The sequence below is a fragment of the Rattus norvegicus genome, chromosome 11 (genome assembly GCF_021556685.1).
Source record: "Rattus norvegicus strain SHRSP/BbbUtx chromosome 11, alternate assembly SHRSP_T2T, whole genome shotgun sequence".
Lineage (NCBI taxonomy): Eukaryota > Metazoa > Chordata > Mammalia > Rodentia > Muridae > Rattus > Rattus norvegicus.
The window spans coordinates 92197066-92221504 of record NC_141544.1 but is presented as its reverse complement, the minus strand read 5'-3'; the positions used below and the strand labels follow the sequence as shown (position 1 = coordinate 92221504).

Here is a 24439-nt window from a genome sequence, read left to right as displayed (position 1 = left end):
TGTCAGAGCCAAGGGTGATTTAAAGGGAATCTTGGCCAAAATTCTGAAGGAGAAGTGAAGAGAAAGGTTCTAAACTGTCCCTTTCACATTACTTAACACCAAGTGGCGATTATGGTGACTGTTAACCAAGGCCTCATCAAACCCTGGGTGCAGCTATATGCCCACAAGGATGATGTAATTCAGCTCTCACCACAGTCCCAGGGGAAGGAGCTCATCACTGCTCTGTTTGGAGAGGTGCTGAAATGGAGGCCTGGGGAGGGTCACTAGGGGCACATGGTGGTGGTGACAAGGCCTGAGTTGTTTTTAATTCTCCTTTGGGGTATCCCTCCACCTCACACAGACTCTTGGCTACAAGTTCTCCAAGTTGCATCTGGACGACTTATTTAAAGATGGTTAGCACATCTCACTGCTCAGATGAAGTTCAAAAGTCCCCATGCTCACACATCACACTTTCTAAGACTTTTCTCTCATCAGTTTCACTTGATGCCCGATCTAGTCCCGTAGAATCCATATCTGCTGTGCCTACTGAAGGAAGGATTCCTTCCTCTCTCTCCTTATAGAAACCCTTTCTGTAGAACATCCTACTCCCTCCTGGGTAGTAGGCTGTGAAAAAGACAGAAAGGTTGTCAGAACACTGTCTAAGAACGGAGTCGTGTGAGAATCCTGATCGTGTGTGAGAACACTCCAGGACAACCAGAGTCTTGTGACGGATTTGCCAAAACACAGTTGTTCTTGAAATGTGTTTCCGTGCTCTTGGGCAGGTGTAGCAGATAGGAGTGAGTTGACCCCAGCTGTTGTTGCTTATGTGCCTCTACGGGAAAACGTGCTTTTATTACCACGTGTAGCTTGTCCTCATGATGGCATACAGCCTGAACTCCTGAGCACTTTACTTAACCTTCAGGGTACAAATTGTCTGAGGCTCTGAATAAAGTTGGCTATTTCAGACTTCAGTCCGCCTCGTGTTTTAGGTCTCACTCTCCCAGGCTCACGCCAACTGGAGCAGTAAAGAAGGGGTCACTGGGGAACATATGTCCCCCTTACTTTCCAGGACAGACAAGGAAAGAGATCAGGGTGAGGAGCCCACGATTCAGGGCAACCTACAACCAGTGTTCTGGTGGGACCAAGGGAGAGCTCAGTGCCCAGGGAATTCAGAGCCGATCTCCCTGTTGGGGGCTCCAGAGAGAAGGAGTCATTATCACGGAAGAGCGGTGTTACCAAGTAGATGGGGTCCTCTCCTTCCCTTGGACTATATCTACATGTCACCCATGCTGTGACAGCCTGGCTTACACAACAGGCACAGGAGTCTCTTCAGCACATTTTCTAGATGGATAGCATCCTCCAGGGGCTGATTTGGAATCATGGACAGGAGTCTCGGTTCTGATGCTACTTCTGGATATAAACTGATTAGTCTCCCCCTCCCCAATTATGAAGCAGGTATATTTAGTACATACTCATAGGTTTTTGGATCTATTAGTTCACATAAAATCACTTGCAAGCTACAATAGAGTGTTAAAAAAAAAGGGGGGGGGGGCTGGGGATTTAGCTCAGTGGTAGAGCGCTTACCTAGGAAGTGCAAGGCCCTGGGTTCGGTCCCCAGCTCCGAAAAAAAAAAAGAACCAAAAAAAAAAAAATTCTGAGGGGTTGGGGATTTAGCTCAGTGGTAGAGCGCTTGCCTAGGAAGCACAAGGCCCTGGGTTCGGTCCCCAGCTCCGAAAAAAAAGAACCAAAAGAAAAAAAAAATTCTGACTGTTCTTGTTACCAACACTAAAGAAACTAATGCTAGGTGCTTTCTTGTTTATCGAATGCTTTTCATCTTTTATAAATGTTATTATCTTATTATTTCAAAGTGTGTGTCTATATCTCTGTGGGGGTGAGTACTGGAACCTTTGGAGGCTGGAGGTGTCAAGTCTCCTGGAACTGGAGTTACAGGCGGTTACGACCAGATATGAATCTTGGGAACTGAATTCGGGTCTTCTGAGAGAGCATCATTTTGTGCTCTTAATTGCTGAGCCATCTGACAAGTCCCTAATTTTTTAGATTTTGATACTTGGGGACAGGCAGTGGGGCTCCAGAAACGCATAATCCCTAACCTTTGTCCCTGGAATCTGAGAAGCCTAGGGAGGCACAGTTGCTTGTCTGAGTTTTCTGTGCTGGGTCAAGGCTGAGCTGAGGTCTGCAGTAACTTGCTTTGCTCTTTCTCATTCTGTGCTGAAGACAGAGGTGTTCAAACCAGACCCCTACTTGCATGCTAGGTGTCCAAGAGGACAGAGGGTGGTTATTTTTAAGTCTGAGCTCATACCGAGTCCAGGTACTTTTCCACCCACCGTCTTCGTAACACAGTAAGGGCACTAGGTATTATTATGTCAAATTCATAGACGAGGAAGCTGGGGCAGGGGGTGGAATCATTTTCAAATTGTTATAAAACCGAGAAACATAAAGCCAAAATTTAAGCCGGGGGTTGTCCACCTGCAAGACCCCCCGCATCCATCCTTATTGCTCCCTCAGTAGCCTGCGTTCTCGTAGAACCCACTCAGGGGTAATGCTGAGAGACCCCTCTTACGTGGGTCGATCTTCTGAGGAGGAAGACCGATGTCTGCTGAGAGATTTGGCAGTAAGCCTTCTACCACACTTTCTATGATGAGACACTTCTCCTGGTACTCTCTGTCCTGCCTTTTCCCTCCTCCCCAGTCCCAGGGAAAAGCCAAAGAGTCAGGAAAGGCCAAGGAATCAAGAGTCACAACAAATGAAGAGTCTGCAGAGAGCTCTCTGCCCTTAGCTACTGACCCGGAAATCCTGGGACAAAACGCAGAAGAAAGAATACACAGGTAACTGCTCAAGGAGGTCATGTAGACCAAAAGAGGACTGCCATTTTTGAAGCTCCTAGAAGTCTCAAGATGTGATTTCCAGGTTGCTCATTTTTCAGGTGAGAAACTTGGAGCACCAAGAAGCTGAAAGGACACACCCCAGGCTGCATACTAGTGAGTCTGGCTAGAGCCCAGGCACTAAGTGAATGAACAAATGAGTGAACCAGCGTGTCTCTTCAGCTTTCCCCCACTGCCAACTCAACTCTTATGGAATGGTGGCTCTCAGGAGGAAGGCTCAAAGTCGAGATCTATGCAAAGCCCAGAAGCCAGGGCCCTTCCCGGGCCTCTGCTTTGGTCCACTCACACTCCTGTGGAATGACTGGAAGAGCTGCATCATTCCTCTACAGTGCATTTTGGGGACAGGAAAAGGGGGTTGTAGAAAAGGGCTAAGAGTGATCAATAGTTTATTCTTGCTTAAAGAACACAAATTGTAAGATCAGATCTTGAAGGAAAAGATGCACGCTGACATTGAGTCCTGAGGCAGAATATGATCCCAGGAAGGGCTTCCTCAACCCCCCAAGGGTGAATATGGAGGAGAGCCCTTTTTTGCCAGTTCCTTCTCTGTTCTGATAGAACTGGATGCCAGGGAGGTAAGAGTGGGTGTGGTTGAGTGGGAGCATGGTGGGGAGGGGTGTCAGGGACTTTTTTTTACAACCTCCAATATTCCCCTCACTCTGCTAGCACCCTCAACTTCCCCTGCTAAGGGAGGAAAGAGGAATGCATTATTCAGTTTAATAATTCATACAAATTGCAAAGTTTACTGTGTGAAACTTAGGAGGGTAAAAGAGAAATATTCCTGAGTCCACTTTGAAAGGACAGAGGTCTGAAGATGATGTTGCTTGATTACCTTTCTCTAGAATACAGATCTATGTGAGATAAGCAGGTAGCCACTCCCTTCAATGGTAGTTGGCCCCTCCTTTAAATGGTAGGTAGCCCCTCCCTTCGGTGGTAGTTGGTTCCTCCTTTTAGTGATAGGTGGGTCTCTCCCTTCAATGGTAGTTGGCCCCTCTCTTCAGTGGTAGGTGGGCCCTTCCCTTCAATGGTAGGTGGGTCCCTCCCTTCAATGGTAGGTAGCTTGAAGTCCAGGAATCTTCTTTTTCACAAAACAAGTCTAGTTTAGAAATCAATCTTCTTGTTCAGCCCCATCTACCCAGCTAACAAGATTTTACCTAAAAGTCTGGTTTTACAGCAATAAAAACTGAGGTGTCAAAATGGGTTGTTAGCAATACCTGTCCTAGAATCCAGTCCTCTCCTGCTGGCACAGTACCCACGGCAATGTCCTCACCTCACCTTCTCACCCCTTCATTCTTCTGGCAACTCAGATACCAAGAAGGGTGACCAATCAGAACCAGTAGCCAGGGGTTGATAAGGGGATGTTGGGATGAAAGTCATTTAAGGGTATCTTAAAAAGCTGAGAGTCCCTGAGACATACTGCTGGCTATTCTGGAAAGGGCTAGTTGACTTACACACGCAGCCTGCATGATTGACAGAAATAGAGTACATGACCGGGAGAGTCCATGCAGAAGATAGGGTCTCGGAGTGAGCTGAAGGCTAGACCTCATGAGGAGCTAGCTGAAGGCTAGACCCCATGAGGCTCCAGACCACACTGAACATCCGGTGTTTTCCTTGGAGTCAGTACTGGATTTGGACATTGTCAAAACTGACATTTTTCTCAAGGATCTTTTTGTGGTTATAAGAACAGATCATTTTGGGGGGGATTATTTATTCTAGGTATGTAGCCTAGGCTGCCCTCATGTCCTACCTCTAGAGTCCTGGTATGACAGACACACACTTGGTAAGAATACATACATAGCACGGCTAGAAGAAAGAATCCAGAGAGAAAGATTTTAGTCATTCAGAAGGAAGAAGACAGTGGCTTAGATCCAGGTGGTCGGAAGGCAGGTGGGAAGAAGCGAATGGATTCCTGAATTTTTAAAAGGCAGACAACTGGGGCTGGAGAGATAGTTCAGTGGTTAGGAACACTTGCCACTCTTCTGAGAGCACCCGGGATTCAGTTCCTAGCAGCCACATGGCAGCTCACAACCGTCTGTAACTCCAGTTCCACAGTATCTGACACCCTCTTCTGGCCTGCGTGGGCACTTGAATACCAATGCTTTACAGATACATATGCAGGCTAAACGCCCACACATGTAAAATCAATACTAACAATAAATAAATTAAAGAGTCGTTAACTCGTGGGTTTTCTTATCGGCCGAGTGTAAGAAGACACGAAAGGGAATTGAGGCTGAAGCCAATGTTTGGGCTTGAGTCCTGGGGGAGGCTGGAGAAGCTTGGGAGAGGGACAGACAGAAGGAGTTCAGCCTTGTACATACTGAGATGGTAGTGTCTGCTACGTACAAGGAAATGTGGCACAGATTGTTAGGTGTAAGCCTGGGGTATGGCATGGGGCAGACAGGGCAGGTTTGGTAGCATCCCAGGCTTACAACTGGAGGAGACCATCAGTGAGGTACAGACAGAATACAGAAGGCCAAGGACCTGGGTGGGAACCCTGTAGCATCAAGAGGCCAGAGAAAAGAGAAGCAGGAGGGTGACCAAGAAAACTTGGGAGCAAGAGTGAGAGCAGGTTGAGAACTATTGGGTGTTGACACTGGTATCCAAGGCAGGAACAGCACCTGACTGCTGACCTCATGGAGCCCTGGTTTGACTACGGCCTGTTGTTTAGGGTTCCTTCATTGGGAATCTTGCCTTCTCAATTAGATTGTAAACTTTGTAACACCAGGGTAGATGAGTCAGCCTGTTCCCAGAGCACCGGGTCCTTGGCAGCAGTGGGGCCTTATCGAGCCTGATGTAGGTTCTGTTGTGGCTTGCCAGCTCACTCTGTCACCCGGGCAATGGCTGGAGCAATTATCCTCGCGCTTGCTTACCTTGGACACAACATTTCAGCTCCTTTGGGTCTGTGACGCTCTTCCTGCTTTCCCGGATCACAGCTCGGTTCTTCTTGGTTTCTCCCCAGAGATTGGTGCCTCCGTACATGCTGGGAATGTTAAGAATGGCAATGCCTTCCAGGAAGATATTGCTCAGGTCCACCTCAACACCATCGCACTGCAAAGCGGAGAGAAAGCAGATCACGGTGGGGCCATGCATGGTCACCGGGCTTCTAAAAGGGTGTGACGGGTCCTTAGCCTCCTCGCCACTGTCAGTCAGAAGCTAAGTATGTGGCAGCTTCTCAGACTTAAGGCTTTGGCCACCATGGTGAGATGGAGCCATCCAGTACTGACTTCCAAAGAGCTAGAAATACTCATGGGTGTAATTTAGATCGAGGAGGCTGCCAGATTGTCCTTCAGTCCGTCCGTATACCCTCGGTTTGGACCCTTGCTAATCACTGTGAAGATCTGTGGTGTCGCTGGGTCCAGAAACCAGTATTAGGTGGATTCTCAACAAATGACAGTTTTTATTTTATTCCTTTATTTTATCCCCTCTCTCCGTCTGGCAAGAAGTGCAAGACTTTCGGGTTTGGGAGGCCTTCCAATCTGCCTGTCTCTCGTAGCTGCACTAAGTGTCGCTCTGGCACATGTGCTTGCTGAGGTAGCAGGAGTTTCTTTATCTGCTTTCTACCACCCCCTCCCCCACGGGGTTTGAGAGACTGGAAGGCTTCGCCTAGCTGTAGAGCTATCCCATTTTGGCACAAGTCTTACCCGCACAGCCAAAAAAAAAAAAAAAAAAAAAAAAGAGCACTGGCTTTGATCCTTGTCCCTCAGGATGATTGGTGATTTATTTCATTTACAGAAGAACAAATGGGACCCAAAAAGATGTGCTTTGTTATCCAAGAATGCACAGGTAGACTCCACATTTGTGGACTTTCACGATAAAGCCCATCCATGGTTTTTGTTTCTGTTTTTAAAATGATGCTTCTTTTAAGGAAGGAAGGCAATCAAAATCATAGAGTAGCAATCTTCTGTCACCCTGGTTATCTACTGCTATGACCTGGGTGGTGCCTTATCAGAGTCTTGGTGGGAGTTAATTCCATTGTCACAGTATGAAGAGAAGCAGCCTAATTAGGATTAGAAGAGCTCTCTAGAACTGGAGCGCCTTGATCTCATTAGCCTTGTCAGAAGGGGAAGGAAACCATGTGTGCTCCTGCTGCCTGCAGACTGCAGGACTCCCAGGAGGAAACCCTGGCCCCAACCACATGCAGCCCTTTGACACTGGTCCTGAATTGTGAGGACTTAGCCTTTGTTATTTACTGTTCACCCAGCTTGTGCTATTTGGGAATGATGGAAAACGGCCTAAAATACCCAGAAATCAAACTTTCTTCACCAAAGGAGGTCTAGGGAGAGTTGGGGCTCCGTAATGTTCACAGTGACTCACCACCCCAGTCCGCTGCCTGATTTCTTTGAAGTTCTAATCAGTGTTGTTGCCTCTGACTCGTTTTCCAACCACAGAACAAGAATACAGCGAGCTTTTCTGATAACTGGGAACTCATTTCTCCACTGGGGAGATTGGAGCCTTTGAAAGTTCTCTTACGTGGGTACGATGTTCAGACGGCGGCAAGGTGAGCAGTAACAGTCCCAGCCTTAAGGACTTTCTCTTCCTCCCACTCATGTGGCTGTGCAGCCCCTGGGCTGATTGTGGCCACTGCTCCGACCTCCTTTTCAGACTTTCCGTATTTTGATTGTTCTGTTTCGTACATACCACAATTTATTCCCTGCCTAGTTGATACCGTCCCTGACATTGAAAACCACAGCGCTGACCTCTTTGGTAGGACAGGTGGCAGTCACGCCAGTATTTCTTGGGGCTGGAATTCCATCACATCATCATGCTCATAAAACAAGACGTGTATAAAGCACCCATAGAAGTGTCATGTGTTACCTGCCACTGTCCTTATTGCTGATACTGTAAGAGCCTCATTAGCTCTTTGTTTGCAGCTAAATGATGACGCATCTAGTTCCACAGGCAAAAAAAGTCACCTCAGTCACCCTGACCTCCTTCTTACCATGCATTTCTCTGTCTTGACCTTATGTAGGACTGAAAAGTATAGCTTAGATGTGGGAATTCACAGTGATTAATTAATTAATTAATTAATTTTATTTAATCTGGTTCTTGGTCCGCACCTCTATTCAGTCTATTCAGATCGATATTCTGTGGCCTTTGTCACAGCTCGCCATCATTTGGGGGTTAAGTCATAATGGCAAAACCAGGGATCAAGCCTCTCTTTGGTCACTTGGTCACATGGTGCTGTTGTAACCTTAGAGTGGAGGCATTTTACTGACGCACTGTCTTCAAGACCCTGCTTCTACCAGTGCATAAGAATTTTGAGACGGAATCACAGAGCTCTGAGAAGAGATGGACCTAAGAGAACTTCCCTGCCTTTCATAAAAGAGGCCCTGAGAGTAAAGCAACCTCCTTGTGGGCATCAGATCTATGAATGGTGAAGCAAGATGGAAATGCAGGTCCGCAGACCTCAAGCCCGTGTACTTCCCACCAAGACAGAAGAGAATCTCCTAAGTGTCATGGCAGACTTTCCCTGACGACCTTTACCACAAAAGTAATGAAAGTAACAAAAGATTCTGTCTTGATAAACAGGCTGAGAAAGAAATTAGGGAAATGACATCCTTCACAATAGTCACAAATCGTATAAAATACCTTGGTGTGACTCTAACCAAGCAAGTGAAAGATCTGTATGACAAGAACTTCAAGTCTCCGAAGAAAAAAATGGAAGAAGACGGAAAGATCTCCCATGCTCATGGATGGGCAGAATTAATGTAATAAAAATGGCCATCTTGCCAAAAGCAATCTACAGATTCAATGCAATCCCCATCAAAATTCCAACTCAATTCTTCATAGAGTTAGAAAGAGCAATTTGCAAATTCAGTTGGAATGACAAAAATCTCAGGATAGCAAAAACTATCCTTAATAAGAAAAGAACTTCTGGGGAATCACCATCCCTGACTCCAAGCAATATTACAGAGCCATAGTGATTAAAAACTGTATGGTACTGGTACAGAGACAGGCAGGTAGATCAGTGGACTAAAACTGAAGACCAAGAAATTAGCCTACACACATATGCTCACTTGATCTTTGACAAAAGAGCTAAAACTATCCACTGGAAAAAAGATAGCATTTTCAATAAATGGTGCTGGTTCAACTCGAGGTCAGCGTGTAGAAGAATGCAAATCGATCCACTCTTATCACCCTGTACAAAGCTTAAGTCCAAGTGGATCAAGGACCAGATACACTGAAACTAATACAAGAAAAAGTGGGGGAGAGCCTCAAACACATGGGCACTGGGGAGAATTTCCTGAAGAGAACACCAGTGGCTTATGCTCTAAGACTAAGAATTGACAAATGGGACCTCATAAAATTACAAAGCTTCTGTAAGGCAAAGGATACTGTCATTAGGACAAAATGGTCACAACAGATTGGGAAAAGACTTTTTACCATTCCTATATCCGATAGAGGGCTAGTATCCAAAATATACAAAGAACTCAGGAAGTTAGACTCCAGAGAACCAAATAACCCTATTAAAAATGGGGTGCAGAGCTAAACAAAGAATTCTCAACCGAGGAATATGGAATGGCTGAGAAACACCTAAAGAAATGTTCAACATCCTTAGTCATCAGAGAAATGCAAACCAAAATGACCCTGAGATTCTACCTCACACCAGTCAGAATGGCTAAGATCAAAAACTCAGGTGACAGCAGATGCTGGCGAGGATGTGGAGAAAGAGGGACACTCCTCCAGTGTGGGTGGGATTGCAAACTGGTACAAGCAACCATTCTGGAAATCAATCTGGTGGTTCCTCAGAAAATTGGACCTGAGGATCCAGCTATACCACTCATGGGCATATACCCATAAGATGCTCTAACATTTAACAAGGACACATGTTCCACTATGTTCATAGCAGCCTTTTTTATAATAGCCAGAAGCTGGAAAGAATGCAGATGTCCTTCAACAGGGTAATGGATACAGAAAATGAGGTACATTTACACAATAGAGTACTATCCAGCAATTAAAAACAATGACTTCATGAAATTCTTTTTTTTTTTTTTTTGGTTCTTTTTTTCAGAGCTGGGGACCGAACCCAGGGCCTTGCGCTTCATAGGTAAGTGCTCTACCACTGAGCTAAATCCCCAGCCCCGACTTCATGAAATTCTTAGGCAAATGGATGGAACTAGAAAATATCATCCTGAGTGACGTAACCCAATCACAAAAAAACACACATGATATGTACTCAGTGATAAGTGGATATTAGCCCCAAAGCTCAGAATACCCAAAATACAATTTACAGACCACATGAAGCTCAAGAATAAGACCAAAGTGTGGATGCTTCAGTAATTCTTAGAATGGGGAATACTCACAGGAGGAAATACAGAGACAAAGTGTGGAGCAGAGACTGAAGGAAAGACTATCCAGAGACTGCCCCACTTGCGGATCCATACCACATGTAGTCACTAAACCTAGTCACTATTGGAGATGCCAAGAAGTGTGTGCTGACAGGAGCCTGATAAAGCTGTCTCCTGAGAGGCTCTGCCAGAGCCTGACAAATACAGAGGCAGATGCTCACAGCCAACCATTGGACTGAGAATGGGGTCCCCAATGGAGGAGTTAGAGAAAGGACTTGAGGTAGCTGAGGGGGTTTGCAACTCCAAAGGAAGAACAACAATATCAACCAACCAGATATCGTAGAGCTTCCAGGAGCTAAAATACCAACCCAAGAGTACACATGGAGTGACCAATGGCTCCATCTGCATATGTAGCAGAGGAGGCCTTGTCTGGCATCAATGGAAGGAGAGGCCCTTGGTCTTGTGAAGGTTCAATGCCCCAGTGTAGGGGAACGTCAGGGTTGGGAGGTTGGAAGGGGTAGGTGGGTAGGTTGGGGGAGTACCCTCATGGAGGTAGGGGGTGGGAGGATGGGATAGGGCTTTTTCAGAGGGGAAACCGGGAAAGGGGATAACATTTAAAATGTAAATAAAGAAGATATCCAATAAAAGAAAAGATTCTGTCTTTAGTCAACTGTATCACCCATGCGAGGGTATCAATCATCAATTCCAGTTCCCAGGCTTTAGACAGAAGTATTCAATATGTAGTTTTCATGGTATACCTTTTTATCTTAGGGAAACTGGGTGGTATTTGTCCCTTTGCCTCTCATTGGATAGAATCTCCTGTATTCTAGATTTATCAACGTGACTTCTGGATGATACCTAAAAAACCTCCAACAACTTGGACTCAAACCGGTATGAATTTTCCAAGGCCTGTAAGCTGTCCATTGTCCCTCCTTCAACATGGTGGTCCCTTTAGCATCTGTTTCCCAAGTTTTGATCTGGGACCTGTCCTAGTTTGCTTTTTGTTGCAGTGATGAACATGGACCAAAACCAAACCAGGGAGGAAAGGGTTTACTTGGTTTACACATCCCAGGTCACAGTCCATCACAGAGGGAATTCAGGGCAGGGACTCAAGTCAGGAAGTAGGACCTGAATTGGAGGCCGTAGAGGGGTGCTGCTCACTGGCTTGCTTCCCAAGGCTTGTTCAGCCTGTCTTTTTTTTCTTTTTTCTTTTTTTTTTTTTTTTTTTCGGAGCTGGGGACTGAACCCAGGGCCTTGCGCTTGCTAGGCAAGCGCTCCACCACTGAGCTAAATCCCCAACCCCTTTGTTCAGCCGTCTTACACAGCTCAGACCATCTGCACCGGGGTGATATCACCCACAAAGTGCTGGGTCCTCCTACATCAACCATTGGTCCAGACTTTACCCCACAGACATGCCCATGGGCCAATCAATTTCTCTGTTGAGGGATCTTCTTCCAAGGTGCCTCAAACTATACTTTCCATGTTTGATTCTCCTCAGCTGCAGGCTTCCCTGAGCCGGGTTAGAGGTCTGAGGTGTGCTTTGTGTGCATACTCCTGGGTGTGGCTACATGCTGCCTTCGTGTCTGTCAACGGTTCCCTTAATGCCTGGGCTCATCCTGGCCTCCTTGTTTCTGTCACAGAGACTTGAAAACAAGACCTCCTTTCCTTCTTTCTTCTCAACATGTTTCATGATCTGTTAGGAGTTCATCTTGGAATGCCTTTTTTTTACGGGTCCATCCTTCCTCTGTAGCTACTAATTAGGAATTTAGTAACTGTGCCAAAATTTTTCTGCACTTCAAAATGAGTTTTCCTCTGCTCTAAGCCTGGAATCGTCCCCTTTCCCGTATCTCTTTCTAGGTCAGAGGCCACTTCCTTTCCTGGTTGGAGTAACTTCCATAACATCTCAATTTATTCATTGCTGATTGAAATATCTCTTCCCTTCTGAAAAATGATAGTCACAGCTACCCCTGGCCAGACTTCCCTGCGCACCAGGCAGCCTTTGTCTACCTTGTCTCCGAGGAGCCCGGTGCTGAGGGAGACACCATTGCTACCCCAGCGGATGGCCCGGGCCCTGGCTCAAGGTCACAGAACATGGCACTGCAAAGATGCAGATGTAGGTTGCCAAAGCAGGCCCTGGATGCCACATTCTAGAGACGAGGCAGTGAGGCTGATGCTGGGCTTACAGCAAAATTCAGCTTGCAGCTGTTGTTTGAATAATTGAATGTTCCACTGCCGTTCTATCTTATAAGGGCTTAGACATTAGTGTTATTAAATCCCGTCTCCAGGCCAGATTTGTTTTAAAAACAACCGCCCAGCACTCCCCCTGACAGACTGTATTCCACAGTCACCTTTCTTCCTTGCCTGCAGTTTTAAGTGCCCTCTGTCTCTCTGTAGCCATAACTGTTGCTTCCTCCCCTAGAAAACAGTCCTCCTCTGTCTGCTCTTGATAGACTGACTGTCTTCTCTCCATCTGTCCGGTGTAAACTGGGGCAAATAGTAGAGGGGAGAGGTGGCTGAGGTCTCTAGCTAGCCTTGGTGAGCCTGCTGTGTGATTCTGGGTGTGATCCTTAATCTCTCTGTGCTTTAAGTAGTCTGAAAATGGGGGTGGGGGTGACCAAGTTTTGGTGGGAGGCAAAGGCAATTCCTAACTCTTGCATGATTTGACTCCACCCTACCCCACTCCCCACCCCCGCCATCTCTTGTGCCAGGAAGAACCCCCACCCCAGGTCATGACCCTGCTCCCCCAGCTTGGCCAGAGCAGTTTAGCACTCCTCTGCACACCTGTCTCCTAGCCACTGTCATTTGTATCCTTTGGAATTCCTAAGATGTAAGGCTTGCTGTACTGAGTCCCGGGAAAGTGGAGCCAGGAATGGGGCATTGTAGGCCTAACTGGAACACTGGCGAAGGCCGGTTCCCGAGCTAAATCCTCCAAGTGTTCCATGACGTCATCTGGCCCCCCTTCCGGGCGGCTCCAGGGAGAGCCTGGAGCCCTGAGCTAGGCTGGGGCTGGCAGGGGGACTGGCAGGCTCTGCTCTGAAAGGTAGTTGAGCAGCACCCACCCAGCGTTTACAGCCAGGCATGGGGCTCAGAGTTGTGTGGGCGCGCAAACACTCCAAATCCCCCGCGGGTGAGGGTGTTGCTGCCGGGTGATGCTGCCGGGTGCAGGTGTGACTGGGCCACCGAAGCCCGCTTGGCTCCCTTCCCAGGGCTCATCCAGGCTCTGGTTGTTGGCTACAGTCCAGGGCGGCCCCAGCAGCCATAGTTCTGGCTTCTTCAGGAGGGGATAGTTCTTTTGGCTGGAGAACCGTTGTGTAGGTAACTAGAGACAAGGTTAAGAGGCCACAGGCCTTTATAAGCAAATGCAAAGATCTCTGCATTTCTAGGTAGAACCTAGACCCTTCCAGCTCTGTCGTCACTGAGGGGGTAGACAACGTTAGAGGCGGAGCATCAAGCCCCTTGCTGCTGGCCCTCCCCTCTGACCTGAAAAGGTGGGGAGCCGGAGGCCTCCGGATTCCAGCTCTGCTGGCCCTTTTCTGCATGTCCTCGGGGAAAGAGAGTCTATCATTTGATGACCTGTTTCAGTTTTTAGACTGCGTTATCCCTAACCTGGATTCTCCACACCACCCACATGCAGATTTTCTCTGGTTTGGAGGAAGATTGTTTTGTATTGAAGCTCCACCCATCACTAGGCTGGGCTGGCTTCTGAGCAAGGAGGCGGAGCTCTGGGGGCTCCTAAGGGCGCTCTGCTTCAGGCTCCTCTCAAGTTCCCTTAACCCGGACCTCTGCCATTGCATTATCCCGATGTGCATCTCCCTTTCTTCTTTTGTTTTAATCTTTTATTATGGTTATTTCTAAAAGTATGAAAAAGTAGCGAAAGAAAAGACCCAGCATAGCAGTTACGTATGGCAACCAAACTTCAAGGTTCACATACATTTTTCAACTATCCTGCGCAAACCTAGATTTTCTCTTCTCATATGTAAATGATGCTTATCTTTAAACAATAAGGGCTTACAAATTAAATCCATCATCATCACCCTCCAATGGCAATCATAATTCCTTAGCTTTCTTAACAGGCCCCCCTCCCCCCCCCCCAAATTACTGGTTTTCTAAAAGCAGTACCATGTTTTGTTGATACATCTCTTGGGTTCCTTTTGAACTAGAAATTTCTTGTACTTTTCCTCCTTTGGAGATAGTCTGAGGATGATTTCCCCACTGAGTGACAAGATTCAGGGAGTAGCTCTCCTGCTGAGGGAGAAATACTGGGCTGTATCCATAGGAAAGATCTTTCAGTTAAAATGTGGAAGAAGGGAACTAAGGTAAAGACAGACCACATCCTAACCTCTGACTAGCTCTCATGGCTTCCTTTGATGCCTAGGCTCCATTTCAGAGTTTCAGACCAAGCCTGAAGGGTAGAGGTTAGGGAACTGACATGAGTCTTGACAACCACACTCCCCCTGGGCAACCCTTTCCTCCTCGCCTCTTTTTTTTTTTTTTTTTTTGAGGAAACAGGAGACCAACAAGCATCAGGCAAAGAGAGAGCTCCATCAAACCTTGCTGGGTAGTTCTAAGTCTTACAGAACCCAGGAGAAGACAGGGAGGGGTAGGCAGGTTGAAATTGGCTTGGCAGCCTAGATGGTACGTTAGGGTTCTGGGGAAGGCCGGCCCCTGTCTGGTTTGTCCTCTTTGGTTTGGAAAGAGAATGGTGGTTAAGGTTCATAATTAGCTGGGCCCTAGTAACTGCCTGTTAGAGGGACTGAACTGCTGTGTGCGGACAGAGCTGGGGCCTGTTTACTTTGTTTCTGCCACATGTGATCCAAACTGCCCCTTTGATGGCTGATAAATCCCAAGGTGCCTGAAATGCAGCAGCTCCTCAAAATTGTTCCAGGTGTCTAGCCGGGAAACAATGGCCCCTTTCTCTGCACTTCATTGGTTCGATTCCCCCTTGGATGTGGTGTATGTTCTGCCACGTGTCGCACAGGAGACATGAAGCTCAGTCGGAGGTAAGGACAGTGTTCCACACGGCTCTGTGTTCTCACAGAATCAGGAAGTCTCACCCATATTGGGTGCTCAAGATAACTACCTGTGAATTGAAACCCAAGCACTTGTGGGGAAAAAAAAATCCCCAAAATGGAAGACAAGCTATTCCATGAAGAACACCGACAAAACTCTCCATCCCTGATGAGTCTGCTCAATCTCTCTACATTAATGTAGTGATGGATGACCAGGTAAAGTAGACTCAAATGCCCAGGACGGGGAGAGATGCCAATGCTAACCCTAGTCCACAGGAAGTCATCTTCTGACTATGGCTAAAGCTCCCCACCTCACACCCTAAACCCCAACAGGAAGAGACATGGGAGGCTCCTTCGGTGAGACAGGGAAGACAGAGGCACTCCATCATTCATCAAGAACAATCAAGAACTTACTCTCTGCTAGATGAAGGAATGGAGTGGAAATAAGACAGGGCCCAGTCACCCAGGGGCTTTCTCAGGTCAGTCGGTGCTGCGACAGGTGCTGCCAACTGCTTACCAGCGAGAGCTTCAGGAAACAACGCACAGAGAGCGAATGTTGTATTCTAAGGTATAAACACGCCAACTCACAGCCAATCGCAAGACACAACTGCATCAGCAGAGAGGAGAGCTGAGAAGAGCTGGGCCAGCAAGCAGTCTGGCTTCGAGGCACTGCTGGCTAGAGGCAACAAGACTGAAAAGGAAGCCCAGACCTTTCTATCTACAGATTCAGAGAGTGTAAGAAAAGTAGCCAGGGAAATCACTGGATTTGTTTTCCCTAGAGAGGAACAAGAGTGAATGCTTCCGGAGTTAATGTCTGAGACTTATCTTGAGGGAAGAGACCGTGCTACATTGAGTGGAGAGAGCTGTCTTGGGAAGGCGGTCTCCATACAAAAATGGGTCTGGTATGTAGGTAAATGGTACAGGTAATGCTTGCACTATGCTCAGAGAGCCTGTTGGATATGATTTTTAGGAACTGCTGTTTGTAGCGGGCAGTAAGATAATAACATCATTTTCAGCAACAGGCTCACCATGTATTTTAGATCTAATCCTTTTAACTCTGCAGCGTCAGTGTATGTAGGCTCGTTATGCAGATGATAAATCACTGACTTGGCAAAGTTAAGGCGGGTCTATCTCTTTCAGTCTTCTGTTTGGTGTTTGTCTTCCCTCAGGTTCCCCGTCTCCTGTACGAGAGGCAAGTGGCAAGATCAAGAAGCCAGACCATGGAAAGAGCACATACAAGGGATCTGTTAGTGCTGTGCTTGGTTGCCTGTGAGACAAGAGTAGTCAGAAGGGGCTGGAGAGATAGCTCTGTGCTAAAGAGCACTTGATATTCTTATAGAAGACCTGGGCTGGGTTCCCTGCACCCACATAGCAACTCATCTGGCCTCCAGGAATACTGTACACGCGTGGTACACATACAAACATGCAGGCAAAAAAAAAAAACTGATACAAATAAAACAAACAAATCTTTTTAAAAAAAGTGGCCAGGAGAGTTATGCATCTATAAGTAGAGATATGTAGGAACTAGGAATGTATAGCTCATTGTAAATTAATGCGATACTTTGTAGTGTGATACTATGTAATAGATTTATCATTAGCCTTACGGTAGGCAATCATATGGAGGAGTGAGAAGGATGATAAGGCTCCTACAATGGGAACATCATTCATGCATCCACAGATACTGTGTATATATTTTGTTCCAACCAAAGTGCCCAGTGTCAACTAGGGAACCGATAACAAGGAACAGGATGCAACACTTGTTCAGTGTCTGGAAGAATGTTCTGAAAGTCCATGCTATCTAGTCATAAACAGGCTTCTTGGGGGCTTCCTACTCTTCCAATAATCAAGAAGTGGGTAAGAACCTCACTTATTAGAATGTGCTAGAATGACTCTTTTGTCGAGTGTGTATGTTTAAACAAAACGCCTTCCAGTTCAGAGGTTTGAAGTTCAGAATTTACTCTGGCAGGCTAGTGCGTGCTGTTCTGAGAAATGTTATCCTGATCTCTCTTTCTGCCCAGCCTTGACATCCTGGCTGTGTGCTCCACATTCTCTGACAGCTAACTGTGGTGGGCTAGCTAGCCTGGAAAGTAAGCTGCCATCTGTGATAGGGATGATGGAGTTCTGGTGAATTTGTGTGGGCTCAAGGAATGTGGCATTGAAGCCATGCACACACAACCTGCTTAAGAACATCTCATGGGCAGAAAATGTTTTCTTCCTCTTTAGCCTTACTCTGTTGCTATGCCAGGAGGGCACAATGGTGCCTTTGACAGGGGCAGCTGGAAGGGGATATTGGCAGAGAGGCTGGAAGTGGAGTGTTGCAGCTGGGGTGGGGGTGGGGGGCTCAAGTTCATATCCAGGAGTGAGCCTGCACTGGGTGCCAGTTTCCAAAACAAAACTGCTGTTTCTCAGAGCTCATGGTGGCGGGTTGCCTCAGAGTTGGACAGAGGGCAAAGCCGTTTCCTCTCTACAGCTCCACTTCCCCAAGCTTAGAAAAACTTTGGTGTTTTAGGACTTTCTGGATGCAGATTTAGCAGGCCTTTCTGCCTCCCTGGAGGGCTGAGGCCAGTGGACTGAATGGGATTTTCTGAGAGTCCAACCCCATTAAGCAGAACAGGACTGGTAGCCTTAGGATCTGGCAGGGCTCCAGGGCAGGTAGGCCTCTGGGCAAGGAGCAGGGCTCAGAATGGAGGCCCTTTCTTCTCCTGCAGGGTCAGTGCCCAGCATCCTCACCGCCTTACTGGCACTGCCCACTCCCTGTTTTAACTCAGTTCGGTGGGAAAGAGGTGGGAGAGCCCTGGCATTTCCTGCCCTGGTTCCCAGTTGTCCAGACCCTGTGGACGACTCAGGGTGTTGTGTAGGATATCTTCCCACTCTCTGAGTGCCAGGCTGTTAGCTTGGCCATGCATTTCCCTCTCTGCTACCAATGGAGCACGTAGCTCCCTTTGATTCTAGTGGCTGCCAACCAAAAAAAGTGTGACTTCAGGGGGTCGCTGGTAATTTTATTGTTGTTCACACCGAATATGAGGTTTTCGAACTTTCAGTCAACCTCACTATCAACAGATCACTACTACCGAGAAATTAATTCCTTTTAGGCTGCTTGCTGGCTCTATGACTGCCAGATGAAAAAGTCGTCGCTTCAGAGAGCTCACTGTCGGATGCACACATCAAGCCCTGAAGGAGAGGGTTTGTGTCAACTACACAGATGCACCTTCCTCTGCTAGGATTTAAAAGCATGGGCCACTGTGCATTTAATGATGAGTGCTTATATATTTTCTGGGGCTTTATGAAAATAATGAGGATACTACACGGGATACAGAGTTGTTATGAGCGTTAAATCAGACACTGTATGGAAGTGCTAGGATCTGCAGATTGTAATCGACGTGAGAGGTACTTAGTCAGCCCTGGTTTAATGAAGGTCTCTGCCCTTCATTAAAGAGTCAATTTTTTTCCCTTCTAGAACCTCACTAGCCTAAGAAATACACAGTTCTCTTCTGTAACCCGTAAGTCATATTTCTCTATTGTATTCCTTGTTTGACAGTCAAGCTGTAAAGAGGCAAGAAAGGATTAGATTACTTTTCTTCCCTGAAGTGCCTGAGTTGTGGAGTATTGTAAGAAAGAGCACAGGAGGGGCTGGGGATTTAGCTCAGTGGTAGAGCGCTTGCCTAGCAAGCGCAAGGCCCTGGGTTCAGTCCCCAGCTCCGGGAAAAAAAAAAAAAAAAAAAAAAAAAAAAAAAAGAAAGAAAGAGCATAGGACTCTTCGGTATTCTGGAATGTCTAAGGACGCTAACATTTTCTACAGACAGGATCTCACTGCTTTCTTACCTTGAAAGACACATTGCTTGGGGGGAAGTTATCCTTTTACCAAGGGACTTTGGCAGCCATAAAGCTAAGCTCTCTGGGGGCAGAGGTTATCTGAGAGAGTCGTCCAGAATTTGCTGGAGACAGGGCTTTAACCTGGAATGTCAGGGATGGGACTCTTGCCTCGATCCTCTAAGACTTCCTGGGGCTAACCTATCAGACACACTAATCATACCACCCAGCTGTGTTTTTTTTTTTTTTTTTAAGAAAATGTAGGCAGAAGGTTTAATCTTTAAAAGTCATTCCCACATACTTGGAAGACACAAAGTATGGTATTGTCAGGAACCTGAAGACAAAGGATAATCAAAGCAATTCACAAAAAACAAAGGAGACAGAAGGGAACAGAAAGCAATAGCATATACACAGGCTCGACTGAACTACAGGGTGCATGCTAGCAGGAAATGGAAGAAGAGGGTCACTCGAGGGAGAGAAGTGGCATCAGATCTGAAAGCAATCAATGGGATTTCACAGGGAGAATTAGCAAAAACAGTTTGCCCTGAGTCAGCGGAACTACGGTGGTTGAGTCCATGAGGAGGAGACTCGTGGTCAATGCACCGTGGAAAAGGTGGGGAGGCAGGCATCATGGTGCCGAGTTTGAAAATGGAGTTTAAATAAGGCCACAGAATAAATCACAGGTCCTCAAGAAGTTTCGCAATAATATAGATTAAAAGAGGCTATTAACCCCAGCACTGTTGGCGCCTGCGTGATGAGGTTGTTGTTTACTTTTCTTTCTTTTTCTTTCCTTTTTGCTCCTCAGTATTTTCTGATGTACTTGTCATTTTGACATTTGAAATCAGGAAAGAGTAGCACACATTTCAGGAGAACGCAGTTAAGAAACCACGGAAGGTTCAACTGGATCACTGAGACGGGGTAGATGGGCTGAGAAAGGAAGCCTGAACTGGCCAGAGCGGACCTAAAAAGGCTACATTGTGGCTCTTGCTGGACACATGGGGCACTTGGCTTGATTGAGGAAGGAAACTCACCAAGAGACTCTCACCCGGAGATGCCCTGGCTTTACTTGTAGCAGTTTTCTCTTCTCACTTCCTTCTCTCATAAAGATGTGGCCATTTAATCTACTCTGGTTGGTTGGGCGGGATAGCCCTTTCCACTTATTTGCTACATGATCTGAAAGGTCAACAAAGTTAACCAGAAGAGACCAAAGTTGTTTTAAGATTTCTTCCCTTCCAAATTAAGGGTGTGCAAAACAGCCGGGGGTGGGTGGGCAGGCAAAGGCAAGATCAGATAATATCCAGTTGGTCCCTGAGAGCCATGGTTCCTTCCTTCCTTCCTTTTTTCCTTCTTTCCTTCCTCTTTTACACTGGATGATTGAACCTGATCAAGCTATTTAATCTGTGAAGTCCTTGAATATGAAGTCTTTTCAATACTAATGGCATTGGTAAGAGTGAATCAGGGAGTAAAGGCACTTATTGTGTAACAGTTTCCTCTGATATTGAAACATTCTACCCCACAGAGAAGCTCTTTAAATAGGAAGGTAAACAACTCAAATAGCTTCAGGAAGTTCCTGAAACTGACCAGATTGTCTAAGACCCTCTTCCCCGGACTATCAGAGCCAATGTTGCAAAGACTCTCAGACTAGACCACCTGCCTTGAAAGGGGTTTAAACCAACTGTGGCACTTGGAAAGTACACTGTCCAACCTTTTGAGGTCCCTGGAGGCTGTGCAGTATGCTCCAAGTTCCCAGCTTTGTGAGCTGTCACCCATGGTGAAGTGGGCTTTGGTGACAAAGCTGTCTTTGATTCATTTCTGCTCCTGTAAACAACCCCTCACCCATATTCATGTAAGGAACTCCAATAAATCTCATCGGTTCACATTTAACTTTTGTTTTTTCTGCACTTAAGTCTGTTTTGATTTTCCTATCTGGGATGAATAGACCTGTTGTGTCTCCTCAGGAATCTTCCAGTTTCAGCCTTCTGAGTCCTAGGATTACAGACTAAACCACCCTGTTCTTTGCTTTTTTGTTTCTTCTTCTCAAGACAGGGTTACTCTGTGTAGCCCTGGCTGTCCCAGAACTCACTTTGTAGACCAGGCTGGCCTAGAACTCACAGAAATCTACCTGCCTCTGCCTCCCATGAGCTGGGATTAAAGGTGTGTACCACTCCCAGCTCTCCATGCCCTGTTATAAAGCTTCTTTACACACACAAAGGTGTGTTCTGAGAATTTAGAATTTTTATAGGCAAGATCCCAGCCATCCACTAAGTTGGATGATATTGCTGGCACAAGGCCCTGTTTTAGTTGAAAGAGTCCTAAACATTTTAATGGAAGTTAAATGTATGTACAAATAACCATGTTAAATTATACAAGTCAGTGGCATTTAGTGCTCTATTCCATACTGTCTTTCTAAAGTGCTGTTACAATAACCATCTAGGTCAGTTTCATTCTCTTGCAATAAAGACACTGCACGGCACCCCTGTGCACAAGGTTGGACACAGCCCATTCTTCAGGTGCAGATGGAGAGGCACCTGCTGGTTCAGAGGGGCTAGAGACACTTTCCGGTTAGTGTGCCTAGCCAGATTACTCCCTCAGATGGTTGACCATACACATTCCCATTGGCTTGTCTTCGCTCTAGCTTCTACACCTCATGACCAACAATGGATTGGACATTTGTAGAGCACTAGAGAGCAGTGAAAAGTATGGAAGCAGTGGTGTATCACAGCACTTACCTATAATCTTAGAATGATGGTATGGAAGGTGGGGCTGAGGCAGGGGGATTATAGTTTTGAAGCCAGACTAAGCAGCCTATATAGCAAGACTCTTAAAACACAAACAAACACGAAACCCAACAATGGAAAACAAAACAAAAACTCAAAACCAAATCATCATGCAAATAGTCAGCCAGCTCCATTTTGTCTAGAAGTGATCTCTGAAACACTGTGATGTTTGCATGCCTATCTCTCTCCCTCTCCCCTCCCAATCCCCCTCCCCCTTCCTTCCCTCTCCCCCTTCCTTCCCTCTCCCTCTTCCCCCCTTCCTTCCCTCCCCCCTCTCTCCTGCTCTCTGTTTTAAAGGAAGAAGAAAGCAGGTTGTGAGGGCTTCTGTTTTACCTCTAATTTATTTCTTTGATCAAAAACTGTTTAAAGGAACGATGCAATATTGATAAATACTGAATGAGAAGGAAATTGATCTATGTTCTTTTTTTTTTTTTTTTTCCGGAGCTGGGGACCGAACCCAGGGCCTTGTGCTTGCTAGGCAAGCGCTCTACCACTGAGCTAAATCCTCAACCCTTGATCTATGTTCTTAATATCTCCTTGTATTCCTAAATCCTTAATAGAAGGTAACTGATGTGTAGACCCCCTCCCCCTCGGTTCTCACGGGTTACTCTGGGTAACTTCTGAGCAGCTTCTAGATTTGAACGACCTTCCCATTTGGGTCCTTATTAGCGGAGACCATAGCCTTTTCTTGTGAACACTTTCTTAAAGATTAGATTAAATACCAACAAATTGTGGGATTTCTTATTTTTAACTTGGAAAAGGAAATAGTTCCCAGAATGGAAGATGAGTCCTCCAGTTGAGGCCTGCCTGCTTTGCCCCACCTAACTCGGAAAACCTTTAAGATCCTTGGCAAGGCTTCTGGGCCTAAGGTGGGGGTGGTGACTTAATGCTGCTCCCCACTCCAAACCCCACTCCCCACTGCTCCCTGCAGTCAGGTGGAATCAGGTTAGGACAGATATAAAGAGGGTCATGCTCTGAGGGGTGGCATGGACAGGGCTGGCCTGGTCCAGGACTGCACTGACAAGCAACCTTGAGGAACACGCTGTTCAGGTACGGGCCTACAGTTCCCTTAAGTGGAACACCCTGGAGAGAATGTGCCATAGATTTCTCACTGCTCCCCAGGGTAAGCAAATTGCTTCATGCCTGTTCTTAAATTTATATGAAATAGCAAAACAGACAAAATACCGAACAATCAGCAGACAAGACTCGCTGCTCTCAAGCTCTCGGGTAAATCCTGACTCAAGCCTGAGTCAGACCTGCCGGGCTGTGGACTCAGGTAAAACCCAACAGTCTCTCAGCTCGCCTTCCTGCTGTAAAAGGTAATTAGGACGCTCTCTGAGTGGGGCTGCTTTGTAGAGGCTGTGAGACTTAACATCAGATCCTGGGAACGTAACTCATGTCCTTGGGAAATAGGCTGCCTTCCGGAAACTCTGTTTTATGGGTAAAGATACTGAGGCACGGACATCCAGCTAGTAAGTCCCTGAGCCCAAATACAGAACAATCCTGTGAATTTCAGTCCCTTTCCTCACGTGAACAGCGAGTACAGCTTTCCAGGGGTGAGGGAGAGAGAGGCAAGGGGGGTTTACCTCTCCCCTGCCTGAGGCACTGGGCTGAGCTGTTAAAACAGGGATCCACAGGGATCCACAGGGATCCACAGGGATCATGGAGGTTTCCTAGCACTAGCCAAGTGGGCATTTAATGGGCTTTGTGTGTTCTCTGGACTATTCTCTCTATTCATGTGGGACATGAACTTTACGTCAGTGATAGGATCAAGTTTCCTATTTCTTCTCAACTGGCCACCAATCTGAGAGAAAGAGGCCATGTCTATGGCATTAATGGAAGTTTTACCTGAAAAAAATTAGCCTTTTATGTTAGTCATTCAATTGTGTGTGTGTGTGTAGCATGTGCAGCTTTGTGTGCATATCTGTGCCTTGCACGTTTGTGTGTGTGTGTGTTCATGACATTTTGTGTATGTGGCATGTGCAGTCTTACACGCATGTGTGCCTATGAACGTATGTATGTGTGTAGGCTAGAGATTATTCTGTTCCTCCACAGTCATTCTCTGCCTTACTCGCTGAGACAGACTCTGTCACTGACCTAGAGCACTCTGATTCAGCTAGACTTGCAGGACAGCAATTCCTGTCTCTGCTCCCATTACATATGTCCACTGCCCGGAATGAGAACTGGCCCTCACCACCAGAGGGGCTAGCCTGCTCACCGTCCCAAATGCTACTACCTGCCTGTATCCTCATCATGGTGCCTTTTCTCAGTGCTGAATCCTCAGCTTCAGATTTTCTCATTCTCTAATTAAGAGCACGAATACACACCCCCTTGTGTTCTGTAGGTCAGGAGAAATGAGGGGCTGTGTAAGAAAAAACTTCTGTAAACTTCTGCTCAGTCCTTTGCTTTTTCTTGTACTGAGTCTTTCTTCCCTCCCTCCCTCCCTCCCTCCCTCTCTCTCCCTCCCTCCCTTCCTCCCTCCCTCCCTCCTTTCCTTCCTTCCTCTGGTGGGCGCTAGGATTGTGCCTGGCACCTCTCAACAGGGTGCCATGGCTGCCTGAACTGAGATGGAGCTTCACATTCCCATACATACACGCACGTACACATACAAACACGCCAAAACATATACCAGCACAAAAACATATGCACACATGCATATACACAAAAAACATATA

At 46.6% G+C, this 24439-nt stretch overlaps 1 protein-coding gene across 7 annotated transcripts in view; it reads right to left on the bottom strand.

Moving 5' to 3' along the window:
• The window catches only part of Dgkg (diacylglycerol kinase, gamma), a 193493-nt gene that overhangs the window by 29109 nt on the left and 139945 nt on the right, over positions 1-24439 (bottom strand). For all 7 annotated transcript variants that reach the window (XM_087575570.1, XM_087575569.1, XM_087575573.1 and 4 more), the window contains 1 exon segment: positions 5750-5927. In XM_087575570.1, coding sequence (XP_087431696.1) covers positions 5750-5927 — 178 coding nt within the window.